This window comes from Pseudorasbora parva, chromosome 7, assembly GCF_024679245.1.
Source record: "Pseudorasbora parva isolate DD20220531a chromosome 7, ASM2467924v1, whole genome shotgun sequence".
NCBI classification, from domain to species: Eukaryota; Metazoa; Chordata; class Actinopteri; order Cypriniformes; family Gobionidae; genus Pseudorasbora; species Pseudorasbora parva.
In genome coordinates this window covers 37858176-37871441 of record NC_090178.1, presented here as the reverse complement: position 1 = coordinate 37871441, position 13266 = coordinate 37858176, and the positions used below count along the sequence as shown (strand labels likewise).

The following is a 13266-nucleotide window of genomic DNA, read 5'->3' as shown; positions in this document are numbered from 1 at the left end:
TACAGGCTCATTTACATGTATTCTGGAATTATACGAATCTGTGACTTGCGATATTATTTAACTTATTGCTCATCATGTCTCATCCGATATATTTTTTATTACGTTGAGACCTGATGTCTTAGTTGATTTCACAATGGAACTCTCTTTCCATTGAACGGGAGGCTAAAATCAGGTTAGGTGCAGAAAATGTATGCTAAACTTGCCATAAATGGCAAAAACATCATTGTGTTTGGTATACTGTGCCATTTTTAAAGTGATTTCAGTAGTTGTAGAGAGACCTGAATTTAAAAATATAATTAAAATAATGTAATGAATTTACTGGAAATCATTAAAAATAATCGAAAACGCTGTGCATTTTTTTTTAATACAATGAAATCCGAAACAAAAACATCAACAAAACAACTTTTACATCTATTGTGCAAATCTTAAACGAAAGCTTGTTCATATGAAATGTTTGTACATGTGTTTAGAAGACAGTTCACGTGTGACTGGTCTGACATTGGTCTGTAGATTAGCTGTCTTTTCACTCTTCGCTTACCACGTGAGTGGCGTGATAGTGAGAATGAAGTTATGATTTTATGATTGTCTCTCGTAATGATTTTGTTCCTTTCCCATTATAAGTGTGAATGCGACTATGTATATTGCGCACACGCGCTCAGCACGTAATGTATCGTTTCGACATGCGTGTGTTTACACTTCAGCTCCGCTGGACCGCTGCACCCATGCCAACACACACACGACGCGCGTGGGCGGAGCTACGAGTCATACACTGGCCAGTAGCAGAAGAGCGGAGCAATTACTGGCTATATCGTAGACCAATCAGATTGTTACTATCTGACAGCAGCGTCCAACGAGGGTCTGTGCGTGGATGGCACTAAATTGGGCACGTGTGTCTATGCACATGTTGACACTCGGGAAGTGAGGAGAGAGAGCGAACCCAGAGAGGGAGCTGATCTGTGGGATAGAGTAGAAGGGATCGTCGGGAAGGGTGTGCGTTGCTTTTACAGGCAAGTGAAGGTGAGGTATGTTTTTAAAACAATTCGTTATTAGGTTGCATATCATAACACAGGAATAGTATGAGAAGAGTATTTGCGTTGCTAACTTTTGATTGTTAAATTGTTTTTTGATATAGTCCACATGTATCAGCAATATTCTTTTACTGCAACTCGGCACGCTAGTGTGTGTGTGTGTGTGTGTGTATGTGTGATTAAGTCACAATATTTTTTAAGCGTGTGTGTGAAGTATACAGTTGTTTATCATTTGTATAACACGTATAACATTTAATACTGTGTTTCTAAGAATTCTAATAATAATTAAAAAAAATTTTTAAATAAGACATTTTCATATTTGGTATATATATATATATATATATATATATATATATATATATATATATATATATATATATATATATATATATATATATATATGTGTGTGTGTGTGTGTGTGTGTGTGTATAATATAATATATTTTTTAAAATTGTTTTTGAGAGAGAGAATGTTACAGTCTGAATGAGAAACAAGCAAGGTAGACAGAGAAACCATATGGTGAAATACAGTAGTAAGGATATACTTTGTTTTTGTTTTTTTTACTGTGGATTTGCAATGAACAGAGGCACACGAAGAGAGAGAGCAAGGGAGAAAAAGAGAGATATTACAAACGGTTGGGGGAGGGGCAAGCGACAGTGAAAAGTGAGGTTGCGTGTGTCTGTCTGGGTGCTTGTATGCCCCTGTCCCGTGTGTGTGTGTGTGTGTGTGTGTGTGTGTGTGTGTGTGTGTGTGTGTGTGTGTGTGTGTGTGTGTGTGTGTGTGTGTGTGTGTGTGTGTGTGTGTGTGTGTGTGTGTGTGTGTGTGTGTTTGCCAGAGGGAGGAGAGGAGTAAGAAAATGAAAAAAGAAATGGAGAGACCCTAGCTGCCTTCTTTGCCCACTAGAGTTAAAGCATCCCACTGTACCCCTCCCCCTATATCTAGAGGACACACACTTTGCACAACCGTGCACACACTACACACTTGCACAGGCATGCATGCTCCTCGCTTCTCTCCGATCTTAGAGGGTCTAGACAGACCCCAGGTTCTCTGTAATGGCTCAGACAAAATAATACAAATTAAATACATTAAATATTGAAATTGTGTTTATTTGGGTTTATCAAAATTGTTTTTGGATATACAGTAGGGTCTGAAAAACCACAATGAAAACCTGGGTATTCTAGTCTAATTTAAATGTAGAAATCATCAGTTTTAGCATTTGAAAAAATTAATAAGACATATTTACAATTTACACTAATCAAATGTAATAAAATGTGTGTCTGCCAATTTTGCCAAGTCTGCCAGTCTGTGGTACAAAAGGTCAGATTTCCTTTCTTTGCACAAATTATGGTCTTCAGAACATTTGTGGTACAGTGTTGTTGTCACTGAAGCAAAACCAATAATACATATAAATATATAATTTAACCTAAATTTGTATGCTGATAAAATTATTTGTATTTTAAAAAAAAAAGTAAAATGCAAAACATAAGCAATTCACTAGTGGTCTCAATTTTGGATTCCACAATTTGTGCAAATAGTTTTTTTTCTTCTTCTTGTAACCTTGACACGCCCTCTAGTCAGCCTACTTCCATTTTTTCTGTTCTAGATATATATCTTTTTTCATCTCTTTCCCACAGTCATGCAGTCCACAGAATCTCCTTCCTCTCAACCGTCACAGGATTCACTAAGCTCCAACAACAGTTTCTTGTTCAGTGAAGATGAGACAAATGTTTACCTGTTTGAGGACAGGCACAGGCTGCATGAAGCCCATTCGACTCAGTCCAGTCTCTCAAACAGAAGTATTTACAGTATGAATGGGGAGCAGGAGCGTCCTGGATCTCAGTGGGCGTGTGATGGATTCAGTGACCCTGAGAGGTCACAGGGCAACAGTCACGCTAGGTCATCTTTGTCCATCTCATCATTTGTCTCCCTGTCCTCCTCGTCTTCATCTGGATTAGGGTGGAGTAGCTCTGAGACTGAGCAAGGGAAGAATGGAGAAACTAAAGGAGACCTCCTGTTTGCTCGTAAGGTGAGCGTCTTTCCATTAATCCTTAATAGTTTACATCTGGTATTAACATCCGTCTCATATGATCCAATCAAATGTAGTAAGTTCAGACCTATTACTTTTTATCACTTGTACTTATATGCATTACAAATTTGACTCCTGTGAATACTTATGATTGAGGGTCTTTGAATTAAAGGTAGGGTATAGGCAATTTGTTTTATAAACACTTTTTGTTATACTGCTTTAAACTCTCTTCACACCCTGATAGCAATCAATAACAGAAATGGTCTAAATATTAAAAAATACATATACATTTACACTATGTTACCAAAAGTATTAAGTGTTGGAACACCCTGCAAATAATTAAATTCAGGTGTTCCAATCACTTCCATGGCTAAAGGTGAATAAAATCAAGCATCTATGCATGCAGACTGTTCTACAAACAGTTGTGAAAGAATGGGTCGCTGTCAGGAGCTCAGTGAATTCACGGGTGGTACCTTGATAGGTTGCCGCCTGTGAAATAAGCCCATTTGTGAAAATTTCTCAATACTCAATATTCCACAGTCAACTATTAGTGGTATTATAACAAAGTCGAAGAGTTTGGGAGACAGCAACTTCCCCACAAAGTGGTAGGCCACATGAAATCACAATGGGATCAGCTCATGCAGAGGGGTACAGTGCGCAGAAGTCGCCAACTTTCTTCAGAGTCAATAGCTATAGAGCTTCAAACTTTGTGTGGCCTTCAGTTTAGCTCAAGAACAGTTCTTAAAACGTGCTTCATGGAATGGGTTTCCACCAAGTGCAATGCAAAGCATCAGATGTAGTGGTGTAATGCACGCTGCCACTGGACTGAATTTTGGGATTTGGTGGTTGCTTGGAGAATGGCACTGTGCCAAATGTAAAGGGGGATTATGGTGAGGGGTTGTTTTTTAGGGGTTGTGCTTGGCCCCTTAGTTGCAGTGAAATTAACTCTTAATGCTTCAGGATGCCAATACATTTTGGACAATTACACACTCCTAAATTGGTGGGAACATGTTGGAGATGGCCCCTTTTTGTTCCAACATGACACTACTCAAAGCAAGGTCCATAATGACATGGATGAGGAAGTTTCGTGTGGAGGAACTTGACTGGCCTGCACAGAGTCCTGGAACTCAACCCGATAGAACACATTTGGTTTCTGTGCCTGCCTGTTCTCACAAATGCGCTTCTAGAAGAATGGTCAAAAATTCCCATAAATACACTCCACTCCTAAAGGAAAACCTTCCCAGAAGAGTTGAAGCTGTTATAGCTGCAAAAGGTGGGCCAACTCCATATTAAACCTTATGGATTAAGAATGGGATATCATTAGGTCATGTACATATAAAGACAGGCGTTCCAAACCTTTTGGCAATAAAGTGTATCTTCTGTGGAAGTCTCAGGACCAAAAAATGACACCTTATCATTGCATTTGGTTCAAATGCAGAGCTACGATGTTCTACCTGCCTGTCAACATATGTATTTCCATACCTCCGTGCACCTGCTCACGCAGACATCACACGTCATCAGTGTGTTGTAGACACCATCAACTTTTACAGTTCCTCCTGAACCAAAACAACAAGCTTATACTGCATTTATGCCAATGTCATAACCGTAATATACACTGATGGCAACTTGAGATATTCTTCCTCAGACTTTTAAATTTATGCCTATGTCAACACTATCAATGCCACTATCAATTTATCTGCAGCAGTCAGGTGGTACAAGTCAGAGCTTCGTAAGTTGTTTACATTCATTATTATTGTAATGTTACACGCTTGGAGACATGAGGTCATTTAACGCCCATCTCATGTCTTGTGGGCGTTTGTTGTTGTGAAGGACACGTGGCATGGAGTCCTCTGAAGGGAGGTGGGTCTTCTGCTTTCAAATCTAACTTGCTCTCTGAAATTGCCTACCCGTTTAATAACATACTACAAGAGTGTATTGCTTTGCATTGTGTCAGCACAGTGATTATCTCAAAGATACCTGGATTTTGATTCTGCACACAATGTTTTGAGCAGAAGATACACGGTTCTGTAGTTAAGTACTTGCATTAAATGAACATAAGATGAGCATGCTTCACATGACATGAGACATGATTTTCTTTCATTCCTTTCCACTTATTCATTTAGCAGATGCTTATATCTGCTTGGCAAACAGAAGTTGTTTTCAGAACAGATGTTCATATCTCTAAGACACATGACCAGCAATGTTTAAAACATGTATTTTTGCAATGATGTTGATTGCCAGGTGAATTGGTGGTCCTTCACTATCTTTCTGTCTTTCAGGATTCATTAGTCTTTTCACCAGAACTTTTTAACCCCATTTACATAAATTTTAACTGAATTTATTGTGCTAGGATTGCCTGAAACGGATATTAATATCAGATGCAAACAGGATAGGAGTTAGTTTGAATATCACATGATGGTGGTTTTCTCTCTTCTCAGTGTTTAGAGCTCCAGGGGTTTGTTCGGCCTCTGCTGGAGCTTCTAAACGGACTAAAGAAAGGAAGATTTGACAAAGGTGAGACAAAAGCACACTGTCTCTGTGTCCAGCCTTAAACATCTCTGTATGTGAAGTTATGCAATGGTAATGGACCTATAACAATCTGTATAGTTTTTATATGTGGTAATTTATCTGCATCTGTTCTCTTTTTTTTTTGACTCTTTCATTCTTGTGTAACACTGATAAGGTGCAGCACAAGGCTTTTATTTTTTAATAAAACCAAATGTCCATTTATTTTCTGTTTACAGATTTTGCACATTTTATTACATATGTTTTATTGTGCAGGAAGTGATTTAACCAGACTCTTTCTGATGAATACTGAGAATTCATCAATGGTTTTACTGCTTGTGATTGGCAGGTCTGAGCAGTTTTCAGCAGAGTGTTGCAATGGACAGAATTCAGAGGATTGTGGGAGTGCTGCAGAAACCACATATTGGGTGAGAGTGTGAACATCAATATGAAATTTAACATAACATTAGATGTTATTCAAATAACACAAAAATACACACAGGGTTGAATTGCAATACTTTAGAGTTTTTAGGTATAATCTCACCTTTTTGTTCACAAGTATTTTATATTATTAGGGGTTTGATCTTCTAAACAACATCTAATGTATAGACACAAGGGCATTCTAAGGACATATAACAACTTTTGTAAAAATCTGTAGAAGGAGCTTAGAAGAAGCTGTAGAAGCTGTTGGCATATAATGCAACAAAGATGGCTAAAGTCAACAGATTTAACTAACAGACAAACCAATCTCTGTGTAGAACTAAAATAATGATGCTGCCATCTTTCTAAAGTATTTTTTACCCCGCCTGTAATCTGGCTTCAAATCTCATTTCAAATTGTCATTTTGACCCCCCTCTACAAAATAGAGGATTACTCAGTAAATATAGTTTAAAGGGGTGATGCATTGCTAAATTAACTTTCCCTTGAGCCTTTGAAATATAAAATGTCATGATAATATAAGAATATCCTGTAAGTTTCAGAGCTGAAAACTCTCTTGTTAGTAAAAGAAAAGCTTTTATAGACACCAGGCCCAGAAAACGAGGCTCTAAAATCAATGCCGTATTAGAAGGGTAAAACGCCGCCTCTATGTGTACACGTGCTTTTGTATGTAGCCCCACCCACCGACTCGTGGAACTAAACTGATCATGTAACCGAGCAATAAACTCGCCGAAAATAGCAAGATAATAATTTGTAAACAAGACACAGGTCGACGCTGGATTTGCAGACATATTGAGATTATAACACAATATTGTGCCTTCTATATTGGATCTGGAATGGTGCAGCACACTAAAAAACAGTAAAACGTGTTTTTTTAATATATGTGATAATACTGCATTGTTACAGATCTATTATGTGTACGAGTCTAACAGAAAATACCTTAGCACGCTGTCACAGGCTGGAGAATTCCTTATGCGTTGGTTCATTGCGATTCAGGATCAGAACAGATCAGGTCGGATTTGTTATGTGCCAGGGGGTTCGCAAAGACCAAGGCTATGTGTTTTCCAGACCAACACGTAAGCACGTCAGCAGGCTGGCGAATCTTAAATAGTGAAATAACATCCATTTCTTGATCTGCGTTGTTAATTTGAAGAGCGCCAATTGATAAAAAAAATACATCAATCGTGGGTGGATGAAAGATCCACTTTCAAAACAATCCCTCCTGTGAACTGACAAGAGAGTTGAAGCTCATTAAATATGCAAATCTTCTCCAATCCTAGCCGTGGGTGTTTACTTCTAAGTCTACAGTGCATCACGCCCATCAAAACCCAGCGTTCAGGAGAGAGCCTAAAAACCAGTATAGAAAATAGCCTATTACTTATTCATTATGATGTTTTTGAATGTAAAAACTACACAGATGTCATTAGTAAAATAAAATAAAAAGCCAGTTCACGACACCTTTAATATGTTGGCTTTCTTCTTCATTTATGCATTTATTTCACCATACCAAAAATGATCAAAATGCAATATTTTATTCGGGGAGTTGTGGTTGAGTTGAAACGGGATGACCCAAATAGACTAACTGTGGAAATGTTGAAGACATTTGCAGATTAACTACAACCTTTTTAAACAAGTCAATACATTTGTCCAGCAATGACTCCTTTAAATGAATAAAAACTGACAGTAAAAACTTTTAGATTGTTACCAAAATATCTAATTAAAATAAATGTGTTTCTTTTGAACTTCCTAGTCATTAAAGAATCCAGAAAAAAATGCTTGATTATAGTTTTTAGAAATTGTTATGAACACTCAGGTAAGCCAGATGTATGTTGTAGGCTAATGATTAATTAAGATGCTCCAAAGTTATATTGTTGTATAAATGTGCACTTATTGCTAACATTTTTGTTATTGTTCATATTATTCATAATGTAAAAAGTTAACCATTATTGTACTGTTACTGTTTCAGTACTAATAACCAAACTGTTACCATTATATTAAAACAATCAGCAAACATGTTTTATCCTCAAGTTCACACAGATGTCCTACTCAGTTATGAAATTGAGTACCCACAGATGTACTTCATTATTAACTATGGGCATGTTTCACTAATGTTTGTCCAAATAATGCTATATAATGTAAAAAACAACAAAACATCCTGATGAAATATTTGACTGTTATTTTGCTTATTGTCTTTTTCTTCTTCGTTTTTGTCTACAGAGAGAAGTACTTGCCTACTTTGCTGCAGATAGAGGGAATGCTAAAGCTTTGGTTCCCTCAAGTGACTGCTCAAGTTTCTGTGACACCTAACCCTGCTGATTTTTCACCTCAAAACATTTCCACCCATGGCAAAAGCAATATCACTCCCCCACACAAGCACAAAGACCAATTACATATTCCAGTCAAGGTTAGTGTAGACACACACAAGAGACACACAGCATATTAGCTGGTGGACTCCATTTACACTATGTGAATTTGTAGACATTGACGCCCTTTCTTATTTTCTCGGCTCTTGCAGAAGCGAAGATTGAGCTGGTCAGATACAGACTCACCCTCCTCTTCTCCTCCCATGGTGTGTAAGCGCACCAAATGTTGTGAAGAGCAACATCAGTGGCCATATGTTGATGGAGGGGAGGGCTCTTCAGGGACCCCTTCCCTTTCCTCACACACGAACCAATCAGACAAGCGAGTTAGTGAAACCCTGGAGCACAAGGTCATCCGGTGGTCAGGTTCAAGATTGACATGGGTGCACATTGCTCCCATCTTCTCCCCACGTAAATGTGGTCCCTCTCATAAAGGTGGAATGGCTAATGATAGACGGAGCGGCAGTATCCTCCTTCCAGTTTCTCCTCTCACCACCAGAAGCAGTCCAGCCACACAGGACAGCTTTGTCTCCTCCACCACACCTTTTTCTGAGCCAACTGGATGCCAATGCCAGTCTGTGAGTTTAGGGACGACAAGTAAATTGCAGGAATATACCCAGATCCCACAAATCACAATGAAGTCTTCAAACCTAGAACAGCAAAGCCCTTTACAAACCTGATGCATAAAAACCAAGCACAAGAAGCCGAAAGTCTTCTCTGTGTCAGAGAAGAATTGAAGTATGGGATGTTGAAAGGGTTGTCTATTACAGTGACAAGAAAAGTATTTCTAAAGAATCTGGAAGAAGTTTAAACTCAAAAAGACTTTTTTGGTATTGATTGGGTTGAAACATTGGCTGTTTTTGAATTTGAAATAAGTGTACCAAAATAAAGGGGAGGTGTGTGAGTTTGGTACCACTGCCATCACCAAATGGACCTGCAAAAATAATCATTGGAAACTGGTTTTCTAACACTCCCTCATCTGGCATTGGTCAGCCAAATAGAAAGCCCTGCCCAAAAATCGATTGAGAATGATGAGATGCTTAAACAGTGTTTACATGACAGTATTCTAACATCCCCCCCAAAAATATACAGTTCCCCTTTAAGGAAATTTGATATCATGCGAATGTTTCTTGCCTTCAAGAGTGTGTGTTTAAATCTGAGGGAAACTATAGTCATTGACTTTGCTTAAATGCCCCAAATAAAGTAAAATTAAGACTAAAGAGCAATACTTTTAATGAAAGGATAAACCAGGGGTGCAGGTATGTCATCACTTTGTAGGCCAACCGCCAGTTAGCGTCACATTTGTTCCCTCGAGAAAAACCCAATAGGATTTTTCCATGTGATTTTTGGATTATCGCAAAAAACAAGCTCTGTGAACAGCAAAAGTTTGAATCTTACAAGTTTTGCTCAGCAAGATAATTATCACAAATTAACATTTGTATTCATTTTAAAGCAAAAATGCTGTCGCCAGAAATAAAAGGCTAAAGGTCGGCTATAAACGGACTACACCACAGTCCCGCGATTTCAACGTCACCATGACCAAGCTTCTGACAAAAATCTTCCAGTTTTTTTGACTAGTTTATAAGAGCACAATTATGAGCATTTGGAGGCTGTAAAAGCGACTGAGTTTACCTGTTCGGTGTGATGACATTTAATCTCCTCGACAGCCTCTGTAGTCCCATTTAGCCACTTGTTAGCAACCACCTTTTTCATGACACGCAACAGCTTGAAAAAAAAAATCACAATTTGGGTATTACCGATATATTGTTTGTCGTAGAATGAATTGTGAATGTGTGTTGAGCTTGTATTCAACACAGACCATATTTCAGCTATTTAACCAAAATTCCATAAAAAAAACATTGATTTGGGACAAGGGAACCAGAAGTTTTGGCCAACAAAGTGATTTCATATTTGCACCACTCTATTGCTACTTAGAAAGTTGGGATTATATCTTTTTTAATTACAATTTGAAAAAGCTGGAAGTAAGACAACACAGTTGTAACAATATAAGCCCCTTTTGTAGTTCTAGATGGAAATGTAGCAGCACCATAGCTGATGTTATATTATGAGTGGATTGTAACAGAAGCTGTTACAGTTTCTTTTACTGAATTTTATAAAGCCAGTCATGTGTTTTCTAGCTGTGTGTGTGTGTGTGTGTGTGTGTGTGTGTGTGTGTGTGTGTGTGTGTGTGTGTGTGTGTGTGTGTGTGTGTGTGTGTGTGTGTGTGTGTGTGCGTGTGTGCGTGCCTGCGTGCGTGCGTGCGTGCGTGTGTGTGTGTGTTGACACTGGTGGGATTTTAAATTTAAATTAAACCACTATTTATTTGCTATATAATCTGTGACAACTGCTCCAACTGGAAAAAGTACCCACAACTAATATACACATAAGTGATGATATCTCAGCCTGATATAATGTAATACGTAGGTTGAAAGAGAAAATAAAATGAACCTGCAGTCTGAATCTGCTTGATTAAAATATAGTGTACAGTGCACTGAAGATAGATGGAAAAATCTCCTGCTCTGACAAATGTGAATTTAGGTGCAGTTTGAACAAGGGTCAGAAGTCAAAAAGAATTAACAAAGTGCTAATATGCCAACCTTTATTTATTCAGTTGTTGATTTTAATGTTTATTTATGTTTATCGGTATACTATTTATCTATATGACAGTTGAGGTCATTAGAGCTCGATCTGTTGGGGATTATTTTTGTCATGGTGTTGCTGCATGGAAAAGTATAGATTTTTTTTTTAAGGAAATCTGATAATGGGAAAACCTGTGCCTTTTCTCTGAACAGGATAATCATATTCATACTCATATTTGTTGATTGAGTATTTTATTAAATATTAGAACACAAATCTCAAAACTTTCTTATGCACACATTTATTCATTGGAAAACTGCATTTGGACACACATTTACCACTAAAATTGCAGTACACTATACAGTAACCAGTAAAAAATGTCAGGTGGTTGTCCTAGCAGAATTCAAAGTGGCGCTGTGTTTTCTGACTTACCGCAGTCAGTTGAATCCAGAAACCATTACATTTCTTGGATCAGTAATTTTGGAGCTGAAGAAATATAATGTTAATAATAAGACAACAATTGTATCAACTTCACATGCTACTAAATTACAGATTTTTAAAGAGATTTCAATTGCTTAGTGTCAATGTTCCCTATAGCAATATAAATTCTTGCCATGTTAAACATCTGAAATCTGCATAACCTTTATTATATGTAATTTACTTTTTAAGTAATGATTTTGTAGAAGTTGCACAATTTTTATTTTGACATGTTTTATACTGTACAGGTTATTTATGACCAAGACCAAGATGGTTGATCATAAAGGTTGTATATTGATTGTTTGATCTGTCTTTTTATATAACTGTTATACCATGCACTATACACACTGGAAATATGTGTGCTGTCTGTCCTTTCAGTCATGTTGTCTTTAGCCTGTTTTTCCCTTCTTCATCCCTCATCCCTTTACTTTTCTCTTTTTTTCTCTGCTTTTTACTGTTATTCTTGCTTTTTCTCAACAAAGAAAAACCTTTTAATAAATAATACTTTTTGGAATGTACTATTTGAATGTGTTTTGTTTTATTGGTGTGTATACATGTGTAGTCTTGTCATTGCCTTTTCTTAAAGACCACCCACACAAGCAAACGTGAGGATGAATACTATAACGCCCTTTACCAAAAAACACTCCATCCTCAACTTCAAAATCATCCAACAACATTGGTTTCCCTTTTTTTGTGTGTGTATTTTTGTTGTTGTTGTTGTTTTTGTGTTTTTTTTTTTTTTTTCTAAAGGGTGTTTGCATTAGCACAATGGTTTGTGTAATATTAAGAACACAGCATTTTACATCACGTGAATGGCCGGGTACATGTGTGTTGCTTACCTGGGGAACACATGGCTCCAGGATACACTATGGGAAGAAGGCATAACATTATAAGCTCAAATGTGCTGCGTAACATACAAGACTGAACCAGAAGTCTTGCAGAAGCTCAATGGGCTGCATAACACATGAGCATGAACTTCAGTGGTTCTTGATAAAGCTCAAATGTGCTGCGTAAAATATAAGAATGAACCTCACTAGCACTTGCAGAAGCTAAAATCGTGCTGCGCGACACATGAACCTCATTGCTTCTGCTGAAGCTCAAACATGCTGCGTAACATGAGAATAAACCTAATTGGTTCTTGCATGTCAAGCGAACATGCTTGAGCTTCTGTTGGTTTACCACAACTGATTTGTGAGTTCATGATGAATGTTTATGTGAATAAAAGCCTAAATTCAGTCTGTTCCTTATATAAAGTCTCTTCAGAAAATGTTGGACTAAACTGCTCAATTCCTATAATTTGACGATCTATGTAAACTTTTTGAAGCATCAACATTTCAGTTGCTTAAAAGGACAGAAAGCTCTCAGATTTAATCAAAAAGATCTTCCTTCTACCTTCCTACCTTCCTTCTTCTCGTGTTTCAAGGATGAACAAAAGGCTTACGGGTTTAGAACAACATGAGGGTGAGTAATTAATGATATAGTTAACCTTTTTGGGGGAACTAACTCTTTAGGAGCAGGTACACCAGCATCTAAAATAACTTGAACACACCAGACATTATAAACAAGACATCATAACTGTTGTCAGATTTACATACGTGACCCTGTACTAAAATTTTAGTTAGTACAAAGAAACTGATTTTTAAACAGATAATTAACAGAAATTCAACATATTGATCTGAACAACATTAGTTAATTTAAGTTGATTTGACTCAAAAAAGACACTTTGAACATTGAGTAGAAGTTGCACATATTGGCCACAAAGGGTGCTGAAACCTAAATTGAAAAATGGGACACCTGATGGTCGGTCACTGGGGATTTCACTTTGAAAGTGTGATGAAATGTGCAAGAAGCAATA

The 13266-nt window shown here is 37.4% G+C and overlaps 1 protein-coding gene across 3 annotated transcripts; it reads left to right on the top strand.

Moving 5' to 3' along the window:
* Positions 1-877: 877 nt before the first annotated feature.
* Positions 878-11854, top strand: LOC137083867 (circadian-associated transcriptional repressor-like). Of its 3 annotated transcripts, none has more exons than XM_067449816.1 (6): positions 878-1017; positions 2663-3054; positions 5493-5568; positions 5909-5987; positions 8215-8401; positions 8513-11854. In XM_067449816.1, the coding sequence occupies exons 2-6, from the start codon at positions 2665-2667 to the stop codon at positions 9035-9037; spliced, it is 1257 nt and encodes a 418-aa protein (XP_067305917.1). In that variant the 5' UTR covers positions 878-1017; positions 2663-2664; the 3' UTR covers positions 9038-11854. The 3 variants fall into 3 exon arrangements, with proteins under 3 accessions (XP_067305917.1, XP_067305919.1, XP_067305918.1); XM_067449818.1 differs by having other exon boundaries at positions 881-1007; XM_067449817.1 differs by having other exon boundaries at positions 882-1022.
* The last annotated feature ends 1412 nt before the right edge of the window (positions 11855-13266 follow it).

Bases quoted from the DNA above. Each gene is read 5' to 3' on its own strand.
- LOC137083867 (XM_067449816.1), top strand. From the start codon at position 2,665: ATGCAGTCCACAGAATCTCCTTCCTCTCAACCGTCACAGGATTCACTA. The intron at 3,055-5,492 runs GTGAGCGTCTTT...CTCTCTTCTCAG, and splicing joins ACCTCCTGTTTGCTCGTAAG to TGTTTAGAGCTCCAGGGGTT. The intron at 5,569-5,908 runs GTGAGACAAAAG...TGTGATTGGCAG, and splicing joins GAAAGGAAGATTTGACAAAG to GTCTGAGCAGTTTTCAGCAG.